General features: G+C 39.3%; 1 protein-coding gene across 1 annotated transcript; it reads right to left on the bottom strand.

The window, feature by feature from the left end:
• Positions 1–26,743, bottom strand: OGFRL1 (opioid growth factor receptor like 1; the record flags this gene model as incomplete). The annotated part of the gene is made up of 11 exons (XM_080700072.1): positions 1–146; positions 1,068–1,314; positions 3,246–3,341; positions 5,463–5,468; positions 5,978–6,641; positions 18,081–18,226; positions 18,339–18,405; positions 18,493–18,571; positions 21,737–21,818; positions 22,188–22,274; positions 26,507–26,743. The coding sequence occupies 11 exons, from the start codon at positions 26,741–26,743 to the stop codon at positions 1–3; spliced, it is 1,857 nt and encodes a 618-aa protein (XP_080556198.1).
• Between the last annotated feature and the right edge of the window lie 547 nt (positions 26,744–27,290).

Here is a 27,290-nt window from a genome sequence, read left to right as displayed (position 1 = left end):
TCATGGTTCAAGCAAGGACACTGATGCAATCTCTTCCCACATCAGCCCCAGCTCCTGCACAAACAGCTGGGATGGGACCGCAGAGCACATCCTGTCATGGAGTGTCTTCACACCCTTCCTCACCTGCTTCCCATAATTTGGCATGTCTGCAACCATGATGGGTCATGTCTTATTTCTACGGTTTATACAGCTTCTGATCTTTTGTTTCATTAGTTCTCTTTTTCTTCACATGAAACTAAGTCTGTTAGCACATAAAAATAAAATGCTCATTTGACCAACAAGTGCAGAACTTGAATTTTTTGAGGCCCAAACTTATATAACTACTCTTTTTAGTTAATTCAAACTACACCACAAGCTCTTTTAAAATTAAAAAAATTAAGCCGGGAGTAGTGGCACATGCTTGTAATCCAAGTATTAGCAAGGCTGAGACAGGAGGATCACAGGTTCATAGCTAGTCTCAGCTACTTAGCGAGGCCCTCCACAACTTAGTGAGACCCAGTTTCAAAATAAAGAATAAAAAACAGGACTGGAGGTGTAGCTTGGAAGTGGAAAGCTTCTGGGTTTCATCCCTAGTACCTCAAAAATATTTAAAAATTAAAATGTTAAAATATTTTCCATTAGATGCTCCAGTTTAGAAAAGGGGCTAATTAGCATAAAGTATTTATGCATTTTCTTTGAATCATTTTATTAAAACATTTTTGTATGTATCTATGAATAAACAACCCATTTTTTATTAAAGAACTAGGGGGCTAGGCATGGTGGTGCATGCTTGTAATCCCAGTATTGGGAAGGCTGAGTCAGGAAGCCTGAAGGTTTGAAGCCAGCCTCAGCAACTTAGTGAAGCCCTCTGCAACTTAGCAAGATCCTGTTTCCAAATAAAATAAATAGGTCTGGCGGAGTAGCTCGTAGGTAGAATGCCAGCACCATGGTTGGGGTGGGGGGACGAGAGGAAGGGGTGGTCATTTTGTTTCTCAAGAAAGTTATAAATGTACAATTGTAATTTACATGGCAGATGCCCAATTGCTCACAATTTTGAAGCAATTACAAAACAGTGGTGAATACATTACAGCATATATTTTGTGAAAATCGATGCCCATTAAAATTGTGCATGGATTCCAAGGTAGCCAATCTGCCCCAGAAGTCAGGGGACACAGTGTCCCGAGGAGACCCTGAGCAGCCAGCATGCCAACGAAGATGATGAGGCCCAGGGCTGATTCCACTCCTCCGTGATGCCCACCCCTCTCCTTCTCCGAACTCCACCTCCAGGAGGGACTGGGCTACAATGCAAAGAACTGAAGCATCTCCACATGAAAACTTTAATTCCAGAAAAACAGAACTTATTTACCATAAAAAAAGAACTTATTTACCATAAATAATTGAAACAATAAACTTCACAACAAAAAAAGAAAAAAATAGATGACCAAAAAAAAAAAAAAAAAGAGAGAGAACACTTTATCTAATCTAGGACAAAAACAAGAAAAGTATTTACTTTCAAGATATTTTGAATAAGATAGAGCATCAAAGTCAAACACCTACTAGAACTAAAATTTTAATAATTTCCCCAATATAATCCAATTTACCTATCCATTTATTTGAATCTAAGAAGTAAAACACAGATAAACAATACTTGTAGCAACAAGGAACATTTAAAGACAAAGTTGTAGCATGTAGCAAAATTAAGATAAAGCATGAATAAACTAACAAGCAATCTAGGTTAATCTTTCTTACTTTCAACTTTTTTGTCAAATATAACACACTGTTGAATATCATGGTGAGTATACTTCTTTATGAACTAATGCTCTTGTCCTAAATGGCAATTTTTCCAAAATGATAAAGCACCAAAGTAAACTTCATTAAAATAACTGGTGTTCATGGTTTGCAAAGTTCCTTAGGACAAGATTTTACAATGGAGTAAAAATGTAAACTTCTCAATGAAAACCATTTACATTCATTAAGGCACATCTGGATATCCCCAGGCTTTCATATTCACAACTATAATTATTTAGTAATAAGAGATTTCTAAAAACAGTCTGTCCCTGAACACAATCTGCTTGGTGGGGTGGATAACTAGAAGAAGGGAGGAGGCAGGGTAGTACTGTCAGCCTGGAGAATACCCACACAGATCTGTTCCTGCAATCTTGGCACAGAACTCAATGCTGAGAGAACTTGGTTAGTGTACACTTCCCTGGTTGACTCAGGCCAACCTTCTACAACTGCACTTACATGACTACAGGATTCTAGCATGTATAGTTCCAGCCCATCTTATACTTAACACATATGCCTTAAAAGAGAAAAGGGAATTTTCCCAGTGGAAAGTAAAACAGTGAATCATTTCTGTAACAAGTGATCCCTACTCACCCTAAACAGAATTATAGACCTACAGATGTAACTAATTAAGATCAATAACATCTTTCATTACAGAATAGGTATTTTTAGAAGAGCCTCAACTATAGTTTAAAAACAAACTCTTGACTTAGTTACTTAAACTCAATCTTAACTCTATTCTAAACATGGGAAATTTAACATTGAAATGATTAGCCAAATATTCTCTATTCATCAACCTAAGCAATTCTGACCATTTTATGTGGAGGTTTATTTACCAAAAAGATATAAAGATTCAGATGTAGCCCCGTTCTGATTTTCCTTTTTCACCAGCACACACTTTCACTCAAAGTATAAAAGCTAGAATTAGAGTAGGTAATTTTATATGACAGAATATGAAACATAATGACTAAGACAGGCTTTATGGAATTTTCATATGAGTACATTTTTAACACTTAGCAAGAAATCTTAGAACTTCCCTAGGAACTCCTGAGTTGTACATTTTATTTGCTCCTTAAAGCTGAGAAAAAAGTAGTCTCAAAATTTAAAACAAAATGAAACCATACAACATGATTTTGAACGGACAACTGGACTTGATATAGAGAAAGCAGATACACCTTCATTAATATCCTGATTCTTTTGACATTTTTTATGAGATTAAACATGAAAATGTATAATGGTATAATAATCTTAACATTAGAAACTACTGTACAGAAATATATCTTATATATCACTTTACAGTATTTCAAAATAATTTCACATATATTATCTCCTTTGCTATATGAAAGCACAAAATATTAGTAATGTACTAGACTAAACAAGCAATATAACCTCTATTTACTGTGGGAGTCAAGTTAGTGTTTTATCAATAGCCAGTACTTAGTATCCTGGTAGCCCATGGGACACCAATAAAGACTACATACTTGCAAATAGTCAATAATGTTTCTAACGATTTGGCCATGCTTCACTGATTTTTTTTTAACAGTGTCTCCATAAATTTCTGCAAGCATATCGTAGTTCTTAAAAATACAAAACATAGAACTCAAACCCAAAGGTTTCATATCTAACACACTCACATATATACATATCTATAGGTCTTATTTAAAAAACTATTAAATGTACAAAGTATTCTTAATAGAAAAATTTTAGACACTCTATTTTTTATCTGCAAAAGGAATGATTCCTATTACTTGTTCTCCACTAAATTCTCTAAATAGTTATTTACAGATGAAATATAGGAAACCTACTGTCACATATGAATAGGAATTTTAAAACACCAGATGGAAAAAGGCCACTATTTCAGATGGAAGCCAGGCAGTTCTCCTCTTGAGACTAAGTATTCTCAAATTAAATAGCACACTCTCTTATAGACAAAATCCCTAATAGACAATAATAGTCTAAAGGCTAAATTATTAAATATTTTTCTTCTAAGGGCTTTGATAAAGTATACTTCCTAAATAATTCCAATTATATTCATTTATTATCTGGTAGTTATTTATTAATATTTGTATCATTTAGTATCTGACAACTGTTTATTAATATCTAATATTTTGTCATATATTTTAATATTAAACATTCTGAAAGTGGTCTTAAACACTTTATCATGTATGTAAAATTAGTAAGATATTTTGAATTATATTAATCTTATTCCTACAACTCAGTCTAATTTGACAATCCATTCTCAGCCCCTAACCTCTGTGAAATTACTTATTGATATCTGTGGGGACATGTCTACAACAAGCACCAGATAAGAGGGTCCATGTATTTCTCAAAAAGAGGGTACATGTATTTCTTAAATGTAAAACAGAAATTGAAATGCAAACCTAGGTTATTACATCCAAATTCTAATATTCGCTTCATAAACTGGTAAAAAGCAAAAGTTGACATACTGCAGGAACTAAAAATGATAACAAAGCCTATATTTTACCTACTGGGAGATGATACAAAATCAGGGTTAAGCAGGGAGAATGTTTTTACATATATTTCAAAGTAATAGATCCTGTTTCTCAATAAACTATAACAGGAGATGGTATGATATGAAACAGGACATATATAAAATTCTCTGTGGGGGGTTAAAATGAATAAAATTGTTCTTAATAGCCTAAGAGAAACCGGGCATGGTGGCTCACGCTTGTAATCCCAGTACTTGGGAACTTGGGAGGCTGAGACAGGAGGATCCAGGTTCGCAGCCAGCCTCAGCTACTTAGTGGAGGCCCTCTGCAACTTAGTGAGACTTTTAAAACAAAGAATGAAAAATCAGGCTGGGGTGTAGCTCCGAGGTAGAATGCCCCTGGGTTTAATCCCCAGCAACACACACACACACACACACACACACACACACACACACACACACACCAAACAAAAAACCCTAAGAGACAAAAAAGTCAATTCCTTTCTAAATGAAATAAAATGATAATGTTTTATCTATTTCACTGCTTTGTCTACATTTGTTTGTATGTCCTGAAGTTCTCATCACAGTGTTTCTGGTTGTTTTCTGATTTGGAACAATAATTAGTAATAATATTATAAGAAATAAAATTGTTTTTAACCAACATTATATATTACATCCTTACTAGTACTGAGTATGTGGAATATCAAACTGTTCTCAGCTTCAAAGTCTGCAACTTAAAGATGCATAAACTATATACATATGTATATATATTAAAAGAGACAAGGTGGACTAAGCAACATTAACAATTTCATAAACCATACAATACTTATAATGATTTAAAGAGCTACTGCCTGTTGATAATGCAAGAGGCATGCCTTTAAAAATAATAATTTTCTTTCCCATTTTTTAATTATTCATTTGCATCTAAAATCAACCTTCAAATCTATATGAAACAGCCATTGAAGCAAAGTTATTTTTTTCTTAGTTTTGCACCAAAATCTGTTTTTATGCACTTAATACAGAAAACATTTTTATTCTTTTAAACAAAGAAAAAAAATCACATAGTTAAAAGTCCTCCTCTGTCCCATGTAGATGCCAGGAGGAGATTCGTCCTAATGTGCACTGGGAACACTTGGTGGCTGACAAGACTGCTGCTCGAGAGTGAGCAAGGAGGAGAAACAGAGGAGCCAGCAGGACAGACAGAGGAGTGGGGAGGTCAGATCTCCCCGAGGACAGCCATTTCACTTACCAGAATCTAAAAATAAACAAAATCAAAGTGTTATAATCAAAGAATTCAAATTACTTCCTGAATACATTTGAGAGGACCAAACTCTTTCTTCCAGCTTCAAAAATCTGGCAAAGGAGTGGTTATATAATGAAACTGTCATCTTGATTTTCTTCCTCTAGACTGTGATCTCTACAAATAATATATTTGACTTATCAACTACTACATGATTATTTCTAGGTACCTTGAAGATAATTTAAAATAATTGTTATACACAGAATTTGAAAACTCTCATTTTCAAACCATTCCAACAGAACATACTCACTTATTGGATCTAGTCTTAAAAGTTATAAAACACCTAATTCATTGTCTTCTGAAATAAAAAACAAATAACAAAATGCTTGCAGCAAAAATCCCAAACACATGGCTAACATCTGACACACGACCTCGTGTCAGTTCTTTAGGATAAATTAAACAGTAGTTTTTCCTCCCCCAGCCTAAATGAGTTTTGGCTTTCTGATGATTCACTGCAACGGTACCTCATCGCGGCAAGTGGCATTTCCAGGACGTTCACAGTCTGTGTCCAGATTTTCATCTTCTTCATCTTTTTCAGGAGGAGATACACTCTCTGTTTTCTCTGTAGCAGGAGCCACTGCCTTTTCAGGCTGTGAATGTGAACTGTCAGCGCTCCTGTCCTTCTCTGTGTCTCTGGGCTTGGCAGCCCCCTTGCTGGGCTCCGGGCTGGGCCTGTCCATCTCACTCTCCATCTCTTCCCCAGACTCTTTGGGTGTCACTCTGTTTTCTTCATCTGGTTTGCTATTTGAATGAACAGCTGAGGAGGAAGTCTTGGAGTCCCTGGACTTCTTGTGCGTGGAGGTCTGACCACTGGGACCTGCGGAGGAAGCGGCAGGCATCTTCTGGGCCTTGCTGCCCTCCAACTGTTCCTTGCTAGGTGGTCCCCAGATGAAGTTCTCGGAAGGTGTGTAATGTTTCTGGGCAAACCGCAGAAGCTTTCTCCTCTCCCTTCTGTCTCTAATGGTATAAACAAAATACTCCAGAGCACTCTGCTTAATATTGGGGATAGTATTCTCCACAAGCGCTTCATGAAGAATAAACTTTACAAGAGGAGATTTGAAACTTTCATATCCAAGTTCACCAAGGCTTTTAAGAATACGTGTGATTCTTAAATAGTTGTGCTGAGATCTGGAAGAGAGGATTCAATGAGGAAGAGGGATCAGATGGAGGAAAACAGGAGAGTGAGAAATACTGGAGAAATCTTATGGATGTGGAAGACTAAGAAATATGCCTCATAAGGGCTTTTTAAAAAGGCCTGCCAGACACTATTAAGAAACTAAATCAGGACGTATTAAACCAGTATGTCTCAATGTAATACTATGCAAATCTAAATGTATAAAATAAGCTCCAGCTGGGTGTGGTGGCGCACGCTTTTAATCCCAGCATTTGGGAGGCTAAGAAAGGAGGATCATGGTTCGAGGACAGTCTCAGCTACTTAGTGAGGCCCTTGCAACTCAGTGAGACCCTGTTTCAAAATAAAGAATAAGGGACTTCCGGGAAGATGGCGACGGAGAAAAGCGGCACTTACAAGTCCCACTAACATTTGATCTCTATTACCACAAAACCAGCACCTTTCAGAGCCAGAAAACACCACCAGCAAAGAAATAAAAACTGTAAATACAAGGGACAGAGAAAAAGAGGGCTGGAAAAACGAGACACCAGAAAGAAAGAGCCCGAAGTGCCACGGCTGCTGCGGTGCAGAGCAACTGGAGCCGCAAAGCAGCCAGAGCGGCCAGAGCCGCGGCACGGAGAAGACGGAGCGGCCGAAGCCATGGCATGGAGCGGCGTGGGCTACATCTACCCTAGCAGCACCAGGCTCCAGAGAGGAGGGAGACTCAGAACGGAGCTCAAATTCAGAGAGGAGGTACGCTGGCCTCGCGGCCTAGGACGCAGCAGTAGAGCCTTATTGCCGGCAGCAGCGGCGAAGCCGGACAGCTGAAGACCAACGCACTCAACCAGCCACCAGGCTCCAGAGAGGAGGGGTGGACAGTAGGCCGAGGTGAGCAGTTGCTGAACAGCCAGGCAGCAGTCAGCAGTTTTTTCGGCGCAGAAAACATCTAAAGCTCCCAAGGGCTGGGCACAGCACATCTGGCAGGGACTCAGAGCGGAGCTCAAAACCAGAGAAGAAATACACCAGCCTCACGGCCGAGAGCGTATTAGTGGTGTCATATTGCCAGGGGAGGCAGCTGCGAATCCACCGAGTCCACTACAACTCCAACAGCGCACTCAATAAACTTGAGTCAAATTGCGCCCCCTAGGGGAGAAATGCCAGTACTGCACTCCCAGGGACGTGCACAGATAGTCTCCCTGGTTCAGAGATTTTAGCAGTACAACCCAGTGGGAGAGTGGCGGTGGCAGAGATATCACACCATAGTCACAACTCCCGGCTGGAGAACGCCCAACTTGGCACTCTCCACGGTCTAAGCAGCCTCGATTGACTCCCTGGGTCTGAGACTTTGCGATACAACCCAGTAAAGGAGTAGTGGTGACTGAGATACCACAGACTCAAGATCCAGAGCACCTTAAGTGAACTCGTAGTGACCCAAGGGAAGAACCCAGAGAAGGCACAAACTTCCAAAATCAAAAAAGAGAAATAACAATGGAGCAGTGAATGCCCACAACCCTACAACATCAGAATCTGATAACAAAGAAATACAGAGATCTCTAGAAGATCAAATCAGGAAAATAACTTTAGAAATAATAGAGGACTTTCTAAAAGAATTCAGAGAGAGTCAAAAAGAGATAAAGGATGAAATCATTGAAATAAAGGCCTCAATTCAAAGTATAAACAAGAGATTAGACCACATGGAGAATAGAATCTCGCTTCTTGAAGATGATCACTCCAAAAATGAACGCAGAGTTTCTAATTTAGAAAAAAAAATCCGACAGCAGGAATCTAACATTGAAGAAATATGGGCCCATTTTAAGAGAGATAACCTAAGAATAATTGGAATAGAGGAGGGAAAAGAAGGTGAAACCAAAGGGATCAACAATCTCTTCAAGGAAGTAATAGCAGAAAATTTTCCAAACATAGAGCAAGAGGTCAATACACAGGTCCAGGAAACTTATAGAACTCTTTAGACAGGATCAAGAAGAGGATCCCCATGCCACATAATTGTCAAAATGACTAATGTAGAAGCCAAGGAGAGAATCTAAAAGGCAACAAAAACAAAAGGCCACGTGACATTCAGAGGCAAACCAATTAGAATCACTCCAGACTTCCCAAACCAAGTCATGAAAGCCAGAAGGGCATGGAGTAACATATTCAAAACTCTGAAAGAAAACAACTTCCAGCCAAAAATTTCCTACCCAGAAAAACTATCCATCAAATTAGATGGGGAAATAAGAAGCTTCCATGACAAACAGAAACTGAAGGAATTTATGTCTTCAAAACCAGCTCTAGAGAAAATACTCAAGGAGATTAACTGCAAAGAGGAAATGGGTAATACATGCCAGAACCAAAGAAACAAGAATTCCCATCCAGCAGACAACTAAGCAAAGAAGAATAAACAGTATCTCAAACAGAAATAAGATCTTAACATGTTGGGAATTAAAAATTATCTCTCTATAATCACATTGAATGTAAACGGCCTCAACTCCCCAATAAAAAGACACAAAGTGGCAAAATGGATTAAAAGCCAGAATCCATCCATCTGCTGCTTACAAGAAAGACACCTGACAAGTAAAGATAAGCACAAACTTATCTGGAGCAAGGTAATCCATACTAATGGTACTCGAAGACAAGCAGGAGTAGCAACTATGATATCAGACAAGTTAGACTTCAAACCCAAACTTATTAGAAGAGATAAAGAAGGTCACCTTTTATTGGTAAAAGGAATAGCCCAGCAAGAGGAAATAACAATAATCAACATCTATGACCCAAATATAGGGGCAGCTACTTTCATAAATCAAACTCTTTGTGACATGAAGTCACACATAAATCCCAACACAATAATACTGGGAGACTTCAACACACCTCTCACAATACTAGACCGATCTTCCAGACAAAGGGTCAGTAAAGATGCCTCAGAACTAAAGAACACCATTAACCAAATGGACCTGTTGGACACACACAGAATATTTCACCAGACTACAGGGAAGTTTACATTTTTCTCAGCTGTTCACGGAACTTTCTCCAAAATAGATCACATCCTGGGACACAAAATGAGCACTAGCAAATTTAAAAATTTTATATACTTCCCTGTGTCATTTCAGACCATAATGGAATTAAACTAGAAATCAACTATAAGAAGACCCAGAGAAACAACATAAACATGTGGAGACTGAACACCACACTTCTGAATGAAGAATGGGTCATAGAAGATGTAAGAGGTGAAATCAAGAAATTTCTAGAAACAAATGAAAATAAAGATACAACATATCAAAACCTCTGGGACACTTTGAAGACAGTATTAAGAGGAAAATTTATAGCACTGAGTGCTCACATAAGAAAAACAGAAAATCTTCAAATAAATAGCCTAACGACACACCTCAAAGTCCTTGAAAAGCAGGAACAATTGAACCCCAAAGCCAGCAGAAGACGGGAAATTATTAAAATTAGAGCAGAAATGAACAAAATAGAGAATAAAAAAAATACAGAAAATCAACAAAACCAAAAGCTGGTTTCTTGAAAAAATTAACAAGATTGATAAACCACTAGCCAACCTAACTAAAATAGAGAATCAACCCAAATTATGAAGATAAGGGATGAAAAAGGAGACATTACTACTGACAGCGTAGAAATCCAGAGGATTATCAGAAACTACTTTGCAAAACTATACTCCAACAAAATGGAAAATCTGGAGGAAATCGACAACTTCCTAGATAAATACAACCTTCCTAAACTGAGTCAAGAAGATATAGAACACTTAAACCAACCAATAACAATCAAAGAGATTGAAACAGCAATAAAGAGCTTACCATCAAAGAAAAGCCCAGGACCAGATGGTTTCCCAAGTGAATTCTATAAAACCTTTATAGAAGAGCTAATCCCAATACTACTCAAACTATTTCGGGAAAAAGAAAAAACCGGGACTCTCCCAAATACATTCTATGAAGCCAACATCACACTAATACCCAAACCGAATAAAGACAGTTCAAGGAAGGAAAATTACAGGCCTATATCTCTGATGAGCTTGGATGCAAAACTATTAAACAAAATACTAGCAACACGCATTTAAAACCACATCAAGAAAATCATACACCATGACCAGGTAGGGTTCATCCCAGGGATGCAAGGCTGGTTCAATATACGAAAATCAATCCATGTAATTCATCATATAAACAGAATCAAAGACAAAAATCACATGATCATCTCAATAGACGCTGAAATATGATAAAAACACTGCAGAGAATTGGAATAGAAGGAACATTTCTCAACATTATTAAGGTAATCTACAATAAGCCCACTGCCAACATCATATTAAATGGGGAAAAACTTCAAGAATTCCCCCTAAAAACTGGAATGAGACAAGGATGTCCACTATCACCACTTCTCTTCAATATAGTACTAGAGACTCTAGCCAGAGCAATAAGGCAAGAAAAGGAAATCAAAGGAGTACAAATAGGAAAAGAAGAACTCAAGTTTTCACTATTTGCAGATGACATGATACTATATTTAGGAAACCCAACAAACTCAACCAAAAGGCTTATAGAACTGATCAACAAATTCAGCAAAGTATCTGGATACAAAATCAATCTTAAAAAATCAGAAGCTTTCCTGTACACCAACCATAAATCCACTGAAAAAAGAAATTCAAAAACACTTCCACTCAGGATCTTCCACAAAAAAATAAAATACCTAGGAATAAACTTGACCAAGTAGGTAAAAGATCTCTACAAAGAAAATTATAAAACACTGAAAAAAGAAATTGAAGAAGATCTCAGAAGATGGAAAGATCTTCCATGTTCATGGATTGGCAGAATAAATATCATTAAAATGGCCATCCTCCCAAAAGTGATCTACAGATTTAACACAATGCCCATTAAACTACCAAGATCATCCTCACAGACATAGAAAAATCAGTCCTTAAATTTATCTGGAATAACAAAAAGCCCAAAATAGCCAAGGTAGTTCTCAGCAACAAAAACCATGTAGGAGGAATCACAATACCTGATTTTAAACTATACTACAAAGCCATTGTAATAAAAACAGCATGGTACTGGCAAAAGAACAGATATATAGACCAATGGAGCAGAATAGAAGACCCAGAAACAAGTCCACACACTTTCAGCCAATTGATTTTTGACAAAGGGGCCAAAAACATACACTGGAAAAAAGATAGCTTCTTCAACAAATGATGTTGGCAAAACTGGTTAACCATATGCAGAAAATTAGATATTAATCCCACTTTTTCACCGTGTATAAAAGTCAACTCACAATGGATCAAAGACTTGGAAATTAAACCAGAGACCTTGAAGCTCCTTGAAGAGGGCATAGGTCCAACACTACAACACATAGGCACAGATAAACATTTCCTCAACAAGACCCCAAAGGCACAACAAATTAAAAGGCGAATCAGTACATGGGATTGCATGAAACTGAAGAGCTTCTGTTCAGCAAAGGAAACTACCAAGAACCTCAATCGAGAGCCAACAGAATGGGAGAAGATTTTTGCCACCTACCCCTCTGATAGAGGACTAATATCTAGAATATACAGAGAACTCAAGAAACTCAACACTAAGAAAACAAAGCATCCAATAACAAAATGGGCAAGCAAACTAAATAGACATTTTACGACAGAAGAAATTCAAATGGCCAATAAATGCATGAAAAAATGCTCAACATCATTGGCAATCAGAGAGATGCAAATCAAAATACCCTGAGATTTCACCTAACTCCAACTAGAATGGCAATCATTCAAAACACAAACAACAAGAGATGCTGGCGAGGATGTGGAGAAGTGGGAACTCTAAGACATTGTTGGTGGGATTGCAAATTAGTGCAACCACTTTGGAAAACAGTATGGAGAATCCTCAGAAGAATGGGAACAAATCTACCATTTGATCCAGCAATACCACTTCTGGGTATCTACCCAAAAGAAAAGAAACCAAACTCCAAACTAATGCATGTGTATCTGTGTTCATAGCTGCACAATTCACCATTGTCAAACTATGGAACCAGCCAAGATGTCCATCAACAGATGAATGGATTACAAAACTGTGGGATATGTACACAATGGAATTTTACTCAGCCATTAAAAAAAAAAACTCAATTACATCATTTTCAGGGAAATGGATGGAACTGGAGGACATTATGCTAAGTGAGATTAGTCAGTCACAAAAAATAAGAAATCAGATGCTTTCCCTAATATGTGAAAGCTAAGGAGAAATGGGTCATAGGAGGAACTCTAGATGAAAAAGGAAATCCTATAGAGGAACAAACAAGGCAACCTAAAGGAGGAGAATGGAGGAGGGAAGAGGAAAATCTCTAAAACACACAATGTACTTAAACATATCAAAGTCAATCACTAAGCCAAGCAAAGGAGGGAGGGACGGGGAGGGAATGGGGTGGGAATTGGGTAGGGGTTAAATCAGCGATGAGTACATTTTTCTACACACAAGTTTTTTACCCCAATATGATGTTTGAATATAATGCACCAATAAAAAAAATTAAAAGAAAATAAATAAATAAAAAATAAATAAAATTTAAAAAAAATAAAGAAAGAATAAAACGCCTGGCGTGGTGGCGCATGCTTGTAATCCCTGCGCTTGGGAGGCAGAGACAGAAGGATTGCAATGGTTCTAAGCCAGCTTCGCTGGCTTAAGAGACCCTCTTTCCAAATAAAAAATATAAAATAGATCTGGGAGTGTAGCCCAGAGGTAGAAGGGTTTCCAGGAACCCCAGTACCACAAAATAATGAAAGAAAGAAAGAAAGCAAGCAAGCAAGCAAATAGGGAGGGCTGGGGGTATAGCTCAGAGGTAGAATGCCCCCTGGGTTCCATTCCCACTACTGTAAAACAAAAAAACAAAACAAAAAAAAACTCCCCATTTTTACTTCTTCATATTAGAAAATATTTAATTTACCACAGATTTTGAATTGTTTATTAAACTTACCAAGAACGAGGACAAGAGACCTGTCATAACATTTACAGTAGCTACCCATAGCCAACCATGGTACTGTACCATCTCATATCATCACCAGAAGGGAAGTACAGTACAGAGGGAAATTCCCAAGTGTACATGACATATATTCACAAACATAACAAAATCATTCACTAAGCTAAGCATGAAGAGGGAGGGGGAAGAAAGGGAGGATTGAGGAAGGGCTAATTGAGTGCTGTGTGCATGTTTGCCTCTACCACCTTGTACCCCATTAAGATGTATGACTACAATGCACCAATAAGAAAATAAAAAAACCATTTTGAGAGCAAGACAAACCATGTTCATATAACATTTTTCCCACTTTATTAGTAGTTGTTATTGCAAATTCTGTACCATGCCTAATTTATAAATTAAACTTTATCAAAGGTATGTATGTGTAGGGATAAAACATATCTTCTTGGGATCTTGGACTACAGCCCCTGTGGATGAGGACATAAGTACCTGCAATGACCACCACTAATGTTAGAAGCTCATCACAGGGAGTAGGGCTGAACATAAACACATTAGCTAAGAGCTGAATGGTATAATTAAGAGTGTTAACTGCCCAGAAAAACCCACCACATAAGCCAATTCACAATGAAAGTAGTGAAAATTCACCCTTCCTTGTCAGAACAATTCTGACAAAGGATACAAGAGCAGCTTATTTAACAGAGCACAGTTTAACAGTTGACAGTGTAAGAGTCAGCCACACCCTGGCTTTGTCACTTAGCAGTTATACAAAAATCATCATGTCTCTCTTAGTCCCAGAATCCTCATTTCTAAAAAGTGAAAAGTGGTCCACAGCTTACAGGACTTTTGTAAGAATCAAGTGGAGTGATACAAATGTAGGATTTTTAAAATACAAAAACTACCAAATGCTATTTAAAACTATTGTTATTAATGTATTATTATCTGAATTTGGTATTGAGGTTGTACCTGTCCCAACTTAATAACTGAATTATCTTCCATTCTGGCCATTCTCATCTCCTCTTACAGTATCAGAAAATCTTAAATCTTATTTCTAATGACCTTGAGTCCAAAGATACACTTTTCCTCAGCTTACACTAACATCTTTCCTCTCTATTTCAAAACTAAGGCCATTGTTTAATACTTTCCAAATCTGTTCTTTCACAATTCCTATCTATATCCCCAACCTCACTCAGCTCAATTCTTCCATTATTACACATGTCTAACCAAATCCTGTGTGTCTTCAACAGTACTGGTATTTATTTGTCCAATGTTACCACACAACCAGAATCAGCATTTCTCACTTCCTAAAAACTGTTTTCTATGTCAGGGACTGAACTTTCTATAAATTTACACTCCAGCTTTCAAAAGTCCTTGGAGTTTTTACATAGGAACAAGTAGAAAATAGTTGGGAAGGATACAGGAGGATACTGATGAATTACTCGAGGTATGGAAAGAGTGGTTCCATAGTCTTAGATGTTAGTGAGAGAATTTGAACAAAACCAAGATCTTAATGATTCAGACTAACCAAACACTGAAGAAGACAAACATAACAATTTCTATCATCTCCGTCCTCTGGATGTTTACCAGAAACAGCTCAATACTGAACTCTTTGAAGCCCAAAGGGTAAAACAGAACACAGACATGTCTCAGCTTTATGAATCTATATTTTTCATTGTTAGGAAATAAGAATGTTTTAAGACAATAAGGTCTGGGTAAAGTTAAGACAATGTGCCACTACCAACAGGATTGACTTGTTACATTAATATGGAGCAACAATATTTGAACAATTTAGTGATGAAACTCTTAAGCAAACTCTTTTGCCTCTGAGAAAGCAGTATGAAAAGTTGAGACGTTTAAAAGAGGTACCATGTATGATGAAACAAAGACTCTATTTACAACTGGTTCAATTTCCCATAGCACATCTGAGATGAATGGTCGAGTTAAAAATATCTGTACACATTTATTTCTATCTACATATTCTCCAATTAAAACATTTATGTAATAACACCAGAGGATAAAAACTGGGGTTGAAGAAAATGATCAGGAATCTGAAACAAAAATTCCTAAAACAAAACTATAGAAGAAAACAACTGAGTATTTCAGTATGATGTGACACAGTGTCACAATGAACAGCAAAATGGAAGAAAGGAGAATCGTTAGGACCTGCTACTTGTAGGAAGTCTTGGGGTTTCACAGCAGATGAGTCAGAAGCTGGGCCTCTTTGCTTTGTTTTTTTATATTTTGTTGAACTAGGGATTGAACCTTTGAGCTACACCCTCAGCCCTATTTGTTTACTTATTTACTTATTCATTTATTTATTTGAAACAGGGTCTCACTAGGTTGCTGAGGCTGTCCTCAAACCTGCAATCTTCCCAAGTGAGATTACAAGTGTACACCACCACTCCTGGCTGGGAGCGGGCTTCTAATAAAGGCAATAAATAAATAGCTTTGACACTGTCAGGGAAGAAATAAGCAAAGAGAGAACACACAAAAACAAAGAAGCAGAAGAGAGAAAATAAAAGTTAGAAGGAATTTCAATTCCTTCAATATGGCTTAATATGGCTCAGTAATCCAAGTTGATCACAAATAAAATTGGAACTACATCTCAGTGGTTTTTCTGTATATATGCACTTCTAGACATAGAAGTGGAAATATTTTACTTCTTTTAGCATGGCCACTAGTTTCTTCAATGTTATTTCACTTTACTTCAATTCAATATTCTTTCTTTGCTTGGCTATCATAAATATATTGAGTTCACTGCCTCCTCTAAAACACTCAAGGTACCATACAGATTAAAACACAGGTAAGTTGTGACATTCAAAAATAAATTAGAAGAAACCCAACTGAAGAAGAAAATGGATTAGACATTTTCATTTCAAATCCACATTATTTGTTCAAATATACTCAATACAATTTTTTGGCAACTAAATCAGAGAGGAAACATGTCTTTTGGCGAATTATAACACAAGGAATACAAAACTGGAAAGGCAGAGAGAGACCATGGGTGGAGAAGGGGAAGAATGCTGGGAGGAGCAGAGAGCGAGGAGCGCTGGTAATCAGACACCCTCCCGGAATCCAGCCAGGAGCTCGTTTAATTAAAGCCTTCAGAAATGGTGTCTCCAGCAATAAATCAAAGGATCTGACCATAAAACCCCAAGGAAGCTTTAAGCTGAAACCATATTATGTTCATGATTTATTCATGCAACAAAAATTTATTAAACAAGTTGCTATTTTGAACAAAACCAAGTTGAAGAGGAAGAGTCTTTAAAGTGATAGATGTCTTTAAAGTAAAAGATGGGAAAATGAGGTCCTATTAGATTTTTTGTAAAGATTTAAGCACCCTTTATGTCAACAGCCTACTTGTATACAGCTTTGACAGTGTGACATATGTGCTTAGAAACTTTGTTCAGAGACAGTCACCTGCATTGCTTAGGTAGACATATATCTACTTGTGGTTTAAGTGCCCTACATAAGCCAAATTTAACTTGAGTTATGAATTAATGGGTCTTCTACTCAGGATCATAAAGCTTTATGCCTGCATCTTCAATATTTTAGTACAAGCTACCATTTTAATAGTATTGATTATAACTGATACAAAGTAAAAATGTGGCTTAACATTAATACTAATACCCATTTTACCAAAGCAAATGAAAGCTCTAGAAAGACAAAAAACTTAGATAACTGATAGATAACTGATGCCAAAACCCTTATTGTTTTGGCCAAAGAGAAATTGCTTAAGTTCTTTTTTATATCTTGGTGTTTGCCCAGTTCAGCTAATTATAATGTGCTAAGAAGTGCTTTAAAATTGCTAGTTTTATAGTCCAGCATCCATAAGTCACCCTATAATTAAAAAGCCAGTTTTCGTATGAAGAATGTATTTTTAAAAATAAACTTTCGTCATAATTATTAATAAAAGTTATAAATATCCAAGCAAAAAATATCGTCAAACAAATCCAAATAAGTTATAATAAGTTTTCTTTATAGAATTTGGGATTTATTAGTCAAAAATTGACTTTTGTTTTTTGCCTACGTAGTGAAAATAACTGTAACTTCCCCTCTGTTTTAGTAAAAAGCACAAGTATATCTCATTCTTATAAAATGATTTTTATACATTATGGGCTTAACTCATGTCTTTAGTCTGAGGAGGTACCAAGCTTGAAGGTGTTAGACACTGTGCTCTAAGAAGCTTACAGCATAGCAGAGTGGAAACAAAAACTGTACGTAAGCAATAACCACACATCCCAAGAAACTTGGCATAAAGTGGAAGAGAGGCCACATTTGGCTGCAGGTAGGAGGTTTCAGCAAGAAATAGCTCTGAAGCTGAATAACTGCTTCTATCTGGGATTTAGTTCTCTTTTGCTATTGTTTTGTTTTGTTTTAGAATACAGAATTGAGGGCAAATGTATTTCAGACTGGCTTTTGAGTCTAAACACCTGGACCCAACTGCTAGATGTTCCAGTGAAAACTCTGCGCACAGAAAGACACCACTGATGTAGCCCTGGGGCTTTACTTACTCATTTAGATGCTGAAATCGTTCCTGCCAGTTAACAGCCCGAGCGACATTTCCAGTCTTATCAATCAATTTTATTCCAAAAAATTCTAGCATCATTTTATAAGCCAGGAGGAATCTTCTAATAGCTTCTTTTGTTTTTTTGAATTCCTAACAGTAAAGGAAAAAAAAAAAAAGTCCATTGAAATGACTCCATAGCTACCAGGACAATAAAATATCAGTATTTTGCCACCTAATGCAGAATGGAACGAGCTTGCATTACCTCAATTTCATATGTAGTTAGTTCTTTTGCGTAAAAGTTCAAGCCTTGTTCTCTCAAGGGAAAAAGCCTATTTAAAAGAAAATCTATTAACATTGTCTGGAAAACATACAGGATTAATCAGGACATGATTCGAGATGGATACTATGTAACTGACCACTGAATGTAAGTGTGGTTGTGCTCCAGCTTCTCATAATCTCCTTTCCATTTATTCAGAACTTCTTCAATGTAAACACCTAAACAGTAAACGTTTAGAAAAGGAATCAGAGGTTTAAAATATTGTGAAGGCATTTAAATTTTTAAATCACCTGAGTGTTATGTTACAACTTTTTTAAATTTAAAGACAGCATGAAAGAGTAAAGCTTTTACAAAGGATACCTCCGGCCATATATTCAGTTACACAATATGCTTGCTTTTTAAAAAACTACTAGTATTTCAAATCACAGAAACTTCTGTTGGGCAACGTGACAGCAGAGGTTAGCAAACTATGACCTGACAGTTGTTTTGTAAATAAAATTTTATTAGAACACAGCCATGCACATTCACTTATGTATTATTTATGGCCGTTTTTTTTTTTACAAGTAGTTGCATCAGAAATTAACTTTGTTGCAAAGCCTAAAATATTTACTACCTGCCTTTATACAGAAAAACTATCCAAAATAGTGTTATTATCTCCATTTTACTGAAAAAACAGTATGAAAAAGTAAATCAGGGGTAGAACATAGGTCTAATGTTCTACTGGAGCATGGTTAGAACATAGGTCTTTTTATTTCTAGAAAGTGAGCCCTTTTCACCATGCTCCAGTGTTTCTCTTTAAAAACTTACTACTAAAAAAAAAAAAAAAAAAAAAAGTCCCCCTACTTGGGAGGTGGAGACAGGAGGATCGCGCTGGTTCGAAGCCAGCCTCGCTGGCTTAAGAGACCCTGTTTCCAAATAAAAATATAAAATAGGTCTGGGAGTGTAGCCCAGAGGTAGAAGGGTTTCCAGGAACCCCAGTACCACCCAAAAAAAAAAAAAACCCAAAAAAATCATACTGTTGGCTTTATTAGCACATTGATACCATTTGCCTCTGCAATTTTCTGTTTAAGTAATAGCACCACACTGAGTAACCATCACAAATATTGTAAATTTATTTATTTATGATTTGCAAAATTAAAACTGGCAGAGCCTTGGAAGGGAGATTTCTAAAGGAAGTCTAAGAGCTTCTAAAAGTGGCTGACGTGATTCTTGTTTTTTTTCCCAGTACTGGGGATTGAACCCAGGGGCATTCTATCTTCAAGTTATACCCCCAGTCCTATTTTTTTATTCTTTATTTTGAAACAGAGTCTCACTAAGTTGTGGAGAGCCTCACTAAGTAGCCGAGGCTGGCCATGAACCTGCAATCCTCTATCTCAGCCTTCCAAGTACTGGGATTACAAGTGTGTGCCACTATGCCCGGCTCATGGTGATTCATTTAAATGGTACTTACACCACTGGGCATGGTGGCACAAACCTGTAATACTAGTTCTTGGGAGGGTGACAGAAGGATCACAGTTTCCACGCCAGTCTCAGCAATTTAGTGAGGCCCTTAGAAACGTAGTGAGACGCTGTTTCAAACTAAAATAAGGCTAGGGGTATAGTTTAGAAGTAGAATGTCCCTAAGTTCAATGTCAAGTAACACACACACACACACACACACACACACACACACGCGCGCGCGCGCGCGAGCACGCACACTTTAAAATAAAGTCCATGATAAAGATTACAAAAATGTAATATACTGATTAAAATTAGTACTTTAAATCACTACCTCAAAAATAAATTCACTATTAGAAACAAAAAATATTTAAATGCTGTCATAGCTTTGTGTTTGGTACTTAAAACATTTAAAGGCATTTTTTAGCAAGTTTTATGAAATTCAAAACAGAGTTAAAGTATTACTGCATTTCTTCAGGAGGTTTTCTTATTCCAAATCATACAAAACTAGTCATTTAATTGCTATTTTTCCACTGGTTAAAAATAAAGCAACATATTTCTATCATTAGAAAAGACAATAAGAGGCTGAGACCAGAGGATCGCGGTTCGCGAACAGCCTCAGCTATTTAGTGAGGCCCTCTGCAACTCAGTGAGACCCGGTTTCAAAATAAAGAATAAAAAGTAGGGCAGGGGCTGTAGCGCGGAGGTCAAATGCCCCTGGGTTCCATCCCCAGACCTGCAAAAAAAAAAAAAAAGAAAAAAAAAGAAAAGACAATAATGCTTTTTGTCCAGAGGTTTCCCTCAAAGAAAGAGCTGACTTTTAGGACACTAGAAAGTTAAGACAAGTGATGTGACCATATTGGCTGTGTTCTTATATCTTAACACCAACTGGTACAACTCTCAGGGCACAATCTGGGCACTCCCTCCCCCTAACATGCCAGCTGGCCTTGAGACCTCCTTCCTCCTGTTAGTTCATGAAGAATGCAAGATTTTGCCACTTTGAAAGCCTTCCAATCTATGACTCTCATTCCTTAATGCACACTGTGTGGATTTGGCTCCGTTTCCACTGAGAACAAAGAGCAGGAACCAGGACTGTCTGGTCACCTCACACAGAAAAGGACTCAAAGGAGAGAAGCAGGCTACAGCTTTGCTGGTTTGACCTGGATACAATAAAGTTGCCCGCTATAAACCACAGTGCAGTGCCTCTGAGAAATACGCAATTCTGTGGTCAAATGATCATAGCAGCTGCATCCTCCCCTATGAGGGCAACCGTGGCGTTGTGAAGGAGACTAGCGTGTTTGGCAGAGTTCGGTGGAGATCCACTGCGTCCACAGTCCCTTTCCAGGACTCTAAACACTGAGATGGGGCAGAGGGGATGCCATAGCTTTCCAATCCCCAATTCTGAAAACTGACAGGGAAGAGAACTCCAAACACAAACTCACATTCTAAATAATCTGGGCATATGGCATACTGGAAGGAAGTAAGCCCTGGATCTAGACCCAGCTCTACAACGGACGGAGTGACCCAGCACGCCAGGCAGCTAAGGTTTTAAGACACAGTGACTTCATCTTTAAGAAGAGAAAGCTGAACGTGATCTGCTCTAAAACCCTTAACTGAAAATTGTATGGTTCTATAAATCTCTTATCCTCTGACAAAACAACAACAACAACAACAACAATTGTCCCTACTACCTTTCAGGTAATAGTCATAAGATACAGAAGGTGGGAAGGTATCAGTAATCAATAGCTATTCCTCCAGAATTGACCAAGTGGATGCCCACAAGTCTAGGACCTAGGACAGTGGGGACACACTAGACTGCACAGCAAAGTGAGGCCAATCAAGGAAACGAAGGCAATGAAAATGTGCTAACCATGGAATAAAGAAAGAATACCCAGGTGTGTGTTACTATGTAAAGTTTGCTTTTTACCAAGGTAGAGATTACTCACCATCTGGCTTAAATGGAATTTTATTCTTATAAAAACGAAGATTGCTCAAGTCATTTTGATACCGAATATCTTTGAAGTTCTGCTAAAGGAAAAAAAATAAATCAATCTCTAGCACATGGAAATAGAGAATAAAACAAGGTCCTTTCTTACATGTTTTTCATTGGCACTATGAAATCAGAAAATAAAGAAGAAATATTTCACATTAAAATAACTCCCTGCGGCGGGCATGGTGGCGCAGGCTTGTAATCCCAGCATTCAGGAGGCTGAGACCGGAGGTTTGCAATTCGCAGACAGCCTCAGCTACTTAGTGAGGCCCTCTGCAACTTAGTGAGACCCTGTTTCAAAATAAAAATACAAAATTGGACAGGGGGTGTACCTCGGAGGTCAAATGCCCCTGGGCTCCATCCCCAGACCAGCAAATAAATAAAATAAAATACCCCTGCACTCTTACTGGGTACTGGTGCCGGTATTTGTATAAATCCCTCGCAGCATAAAAACTTCTCTTTGGTTTGGCAGTTGTTTCAGTGGAATCACCACCCTAAAATAAAAAGTGAAACTCTGTTTACAGGTTGAGCAGGGAAATTCCACTGGAAATGTTCCAGAACAACCTACAAACAGTGAGTGTCCACCAGAGAAGCCTGACATTCTCAAGCTGTCTAGAATAATGAAAATGTTATGTCTTTTAAATAGGGCTTACCAGCAATATTCACTGGCATTCTATCTTCCTTATTTTCACTAAACACTTTTATCCTTTAGTATATTACTAAATAAAAAACTTTACCAGTTACCAAATGCCTTTAAAAGACAAATGTTATGGCTCAATATTCATTTAAAATAGAACTCAAAATGATTTCAAAACATTTTTTGCCAGATGTTATACAACTGATCCTATGGCCAAGTTTATTTTAGGATATTTTATATAATACCAAAAAATGTTAAGATGATAAATCAATTTCACACAGAAAATTGTCATTAAATTTCAAACATTTAGTTTTACTTGAAAGTCAAGCAATATTTATGAAAGGAAAATATGATTTTAAAAGAAACCAAATAGCTTTCATCCCTTCTAGCACCATAACAAGCACACAAAGACAAGAATACTCATCTGGTGATAACTCAATGAAAACATGATGTGATACAAATCAGCAAATTTAAAATATATGGCCACTGGGCAGTAAAAAGCTCTCAAATGGGATGAACATCAGATTGAAGTAATTTATATGAGTGTATGAGTGTGTTTACACTTCTCAGCAAAATTCCCACCACTAGGAAGTCATTTTTAATGCATAAGATACAGGTCAACATAATCAAGTTGCATTTTCTAACTATATATTTTATTATAGTCCATGATAAAATGCTGTGTCCAGTGTCATGGAGGACAGTAAGACTGATGAAGATTCTGAAGAAGACTACAATGGTTAGACCCGAATATTCATTAAGAGTTTTCCCACAAATACTTTTTTTTTTATCCCCCACCAATCTGTGTTGACAGACTAGCAATTTTCACACATTTTTAAAGTAGTGTGATTCTCACTCTTACTACAAGTACAAAGACACTTACTTTCATACCAAATTCTCTGACGGTTAACATAACATTAGTTACTCTGTCATGTTACATAAGCAAGGAAAAGTCTGGTCCTTGCCACACATTTCAAAATAGCTCTGCCTAGCAAGTTTCTGAATCTATTTAGCTTGAGCTACAACCCTATGAATCATCATCTTATTTGTACAGCATAGCACTTTTTCATTTACAAAGCATTTTCATGTATATTATTTCATTTGCTTCTTACAACACACCTGGCTGATTATTAGTGTTTCCATCTTGGAAACAAGGCAACTGCAGCTTAGAGAAATTGAACAAGACCCAGAGCTCAATGATAGTGCAAGAAGGAGCCGGGTTCTGGAGTCAGCTTCAGCCCCACTAAAGGTGAGTGATGTAAGGAAGCCCTGGTATAAGATGGAAAGCCCAAGGCTTGGCGTCTGGAGAGCAAGGTGAGTCTTAACCCTATGTAAATCACTTAGGTGAATCTTGGTTCTATCATCCATGAAGTGAAGGTAATGACTTACCTGTTCCCCAGTATGACCATGAGGGTGAGTGCATCTCAAATTCTAAATGTACCAACCTGCCTGCATCTGTCCCTGCTCTTCCAACCCTGTTTCTTTGGACTCTATCCTGAACCCTTTCACCTGCTTAAGCAAGAATTTCACTCCTTAATATATTGTTCCTACTCCCTGGACCATCACAATTTCCTTCTCTTCTGGATCATCCCCCTGAGCAAACGAACATACTATTGCATCTCTAATTTGTGTGTGTGACTGGAGATTGAACCCAAGAGTACTATCTCCCAAGCTACACCTCCAGCTCTCTTTATGTTGGGAAAGAATATTTCTAATTTACTAAGGGTCTTGCTACTAAGGGTTGCTGAAGCTAGCCTTGCGCCTGCAATCCTCCTGTGTCAATCTCCCAAGTTCTCAATAAGAATACAACCCATGCCCACCCTAATTACAGATCCACATTTCTGCTATTATAGTAAATCCCCACCAAAGAAGTGCATATACCTCCTTCTCTTCCCCCCTTCCCTATTCTCCCATCCCCCCCAGTCAGGCTTCATCCTCAGCATTCCATCAAAAGAGCTTTTGTGAATTTCACCAACAGATCCCCATCTTACTAAACCATTGTTCAATGCCCGTCTGAGAGGAACTCCCAACAGCACTGGACCAGTGAAGGTCTTTTTCTTTCCTGAAATACTCTTAGGACCTGGCTTTCAGGATACCACAGCCTCCTGGTTTACTTCTTTCCTGCTGGTGCCCTTTGTCAGCCTCCTGTTTGCATTCTCCCCCTCTTTACCCTCTGATCAGAGTGACCAAGGCCTAATCGCCATTTCTCATCACATCCTACCTTCTCATGACTTTACTACTGATGCTAAATGCTGGTAACTACAGTCCTGCCCTGCACTGTATTCGTGGATACAATCAACTACTCAACCATTCCACTTGGATGTCTAATAGGAGCTTGTATGTGTGTGTTCCTAGGGACTGAACCAGAGCCGTTCTACCTGAACTATACCCCCAGTCCTATTTTATTTTGTCTTATTTTGAAACAGGGTCTCACTATGGTGCTGAGGGCCTCGCTCGGTTCCTAAGGTAAGCTGCGAACCTGAAATCCTCCTGTTTCAGCTTCCCAAGTACTGGGATTGCAAGCATACACAACCATGATTGGCTCTGATAGGATATTAGACTCAAGAGAATACTTGATTTAACCTCAAAAGCTGCTTTCTCCCTAGACTTTCTAATATTATCTAATGGTACCATCATTGTCCAACATTCACTGGGACGAGGATGGTAGCAATGACAGTGGTAAGAAGTCTGTCTGTAATGTTTTCAAGGTAGATCCGGTAGTACTTCCAAGGAATTGGCTGTTAGGAGCAGGGAACAAATGGGATTAATAGTCAAAACAAAAAATTAAAAAGTAGATTCCTTAGAAATTACATGATTCTAACAAGAAAAAATCACCATCAGCCAGGTGTGGTGGCACATAACTGTAATCCCAAGACTTGGGAGGCTAAGACAGGAGGATCACAGGTTCTAGACCACCCTAGCAACTTAGCAAGACTCAGCAACTCAGTGAGATTCTGTTTCAAAACAAACAAACAAGCAAGCAAAATTAGAGGGCTGGGGATGTAGCCTGGAGGTAGACTGCCCCTGCCTTCAATCCCTAGTAAAACACACACACACACCCACACACACACCACAAAAGGGGTATGGGGAATTGGTATGGTCTACTGTTTGCTGTGGTTACAATTAACAGAAACAGTAATTATTATACTGTTTTATACAGATTGACCTGGTTAGTTGGATTGACTCTTAGCTGTTCTTTTTTTGATCTTCTAAGCTTCCATAGGTTACTTAATTGGGAAACAATGAAATGGAAACCTGGGGCACAGCATCTAATGCCTAGGGTTGAATGAGCAGTGTGTGAGGACAGAGCAGCTTCCATTCAGAATCCCAACAGGTCCAACGTCGGACAGGGGCAGCAGGAAACTTGGAGTTTCATCTTTTACTTCTTGTACCAACAATCTTGGGCGACTTTCTCTTTCTCTGTAAGCTTCGGTTTTCTCTAAAATGGCAATTAAAAGCCGGAATCTCCCATCCAGAAATTGCAGCTTATTTAAATAGCATGTTTAGCTACAGCCTGCACTATTTAGTTTGATTTCCTCCTTACCTATTTCACTGAGAGCGTCAATGAAGACAGATGAGGGAGGAGGGCTGTCATGGTCCCCCAAGGTCCCTGCTTATACTGGACCCTGCCCTCCTCTGCGCAGTACCGCAACCCTTAAACACGATGCCTGCCTCTTCAGGGGGTAGGCTATGCAGTTCCTCCTTTTTAAAGTTTCTGAGTACTTTCAAACTATCCAAGGCTAAGGAGGCCATTTCCTACCTAACCTCCCTTCCAAACTGTACTAGTCAGATGGCTTAAGGATCAACAAGTCTGGGTGAAATGAAAATCTGAACAATGTCCTGCACCTGGCGAAAGGCCTTAGCTGGGTAAGGATCGTGGAGCTCCAACTTTGGACGGGTCCTCCTCCAGGTCCTCCTCCAGTACCTCCAATGGCCCTCGACCCCGGGACGGAAGCCTGCGGGCTGCTCCGCAGTGGCGGTCCCATCTTACTCGGAACACATTTTTTGCCAATGGCAGCCTTCTATTTTTAGACAGGGTCCTCCCACCCCACCTTCGCATCACCAGCTGCGCTGCAGAGGCGACGACCACACTCGCTCAAGTTGGGCGCCGACACCTGCCCGCCGCGCCAGGCCAGGCCGCCCGCGCCCCGCAGCCCGCGCCCCGCGTACCTGCCCCGCCGGCGCCCGGGCGTCCGGGTCCTGCGCGGGCGGCGCCGGGCCCTCGGGCTCGGGCTCGGGCTCGGGCTCGGAGTCGGTCTGCCAGGTGGAGTCGCAGTCCTCCACGGTGGTGGGCTCGCGGAAGCCGACCCCGCCGAGCAGGTTGCCCATTGAAGAGGCGCGCCGGGCGGCGGGGCGCAGCGCGAGGGCCCGGCTGGCCGCGCAGGAGCCCGCCCCGCGCACGGCCGGCCGCCCCGGCGCAGGGCGGGGAGGAGCCCGGGCCGCCGGCCCGCCCCCCGCGCCGCGCGCGCCCGCCCCAGCCCCGCGCGCGCCCGCCCCAGCCCCGCGCGCGCCCGCCCCAGCCCCGCGCGCGCCCGCCACCGCACGGTGCCCGCGCCTCGCCCGCCGCACCGCGGAGCCGCGGGCTCTGGTCTCCGGCCTGGGGAGCGGCCCGGCCCGGAGGTGTCGCCCTCTGCGGGCCCTGCCCACACCTCACCTCCTCTCCAGGCCGCCCAGGAGGAAGATAAATTAGCTGCGGTCGCTAAAGACACAAGCTCCTGGTGACCCGGCACCCAAAACAGGAAGTCCAAGGTCTACTACGGCACTCTGGGCAAGTCAAGGCTGTCGCCCATCTAAACAGCAAAGGACTTTTGAAACAAAAGGAGCTTTAACAACTAGGCCAAGGGCTTTGATTTTTTAGTTTTACTCTTAACACCCC

Source organism: Muscardinus avellanarius, assembly GCF_963383645.1.
Source record: "Muscardinus avellanarius genome assembly, chromosome: 8".
Taxonomy (NCBI): domain Eukaryota; kingdom Metazoa; phylum Chordata; class Mammalia; order Rodentia; family Gliridae; genus Muscardinus; species Muscardinus avellanarius.
The sequence above is the reverse complement of the archived record's forward strand: the minus strand, read 5'-3'. Positions and strand labels throughout refer to the sequence as shown.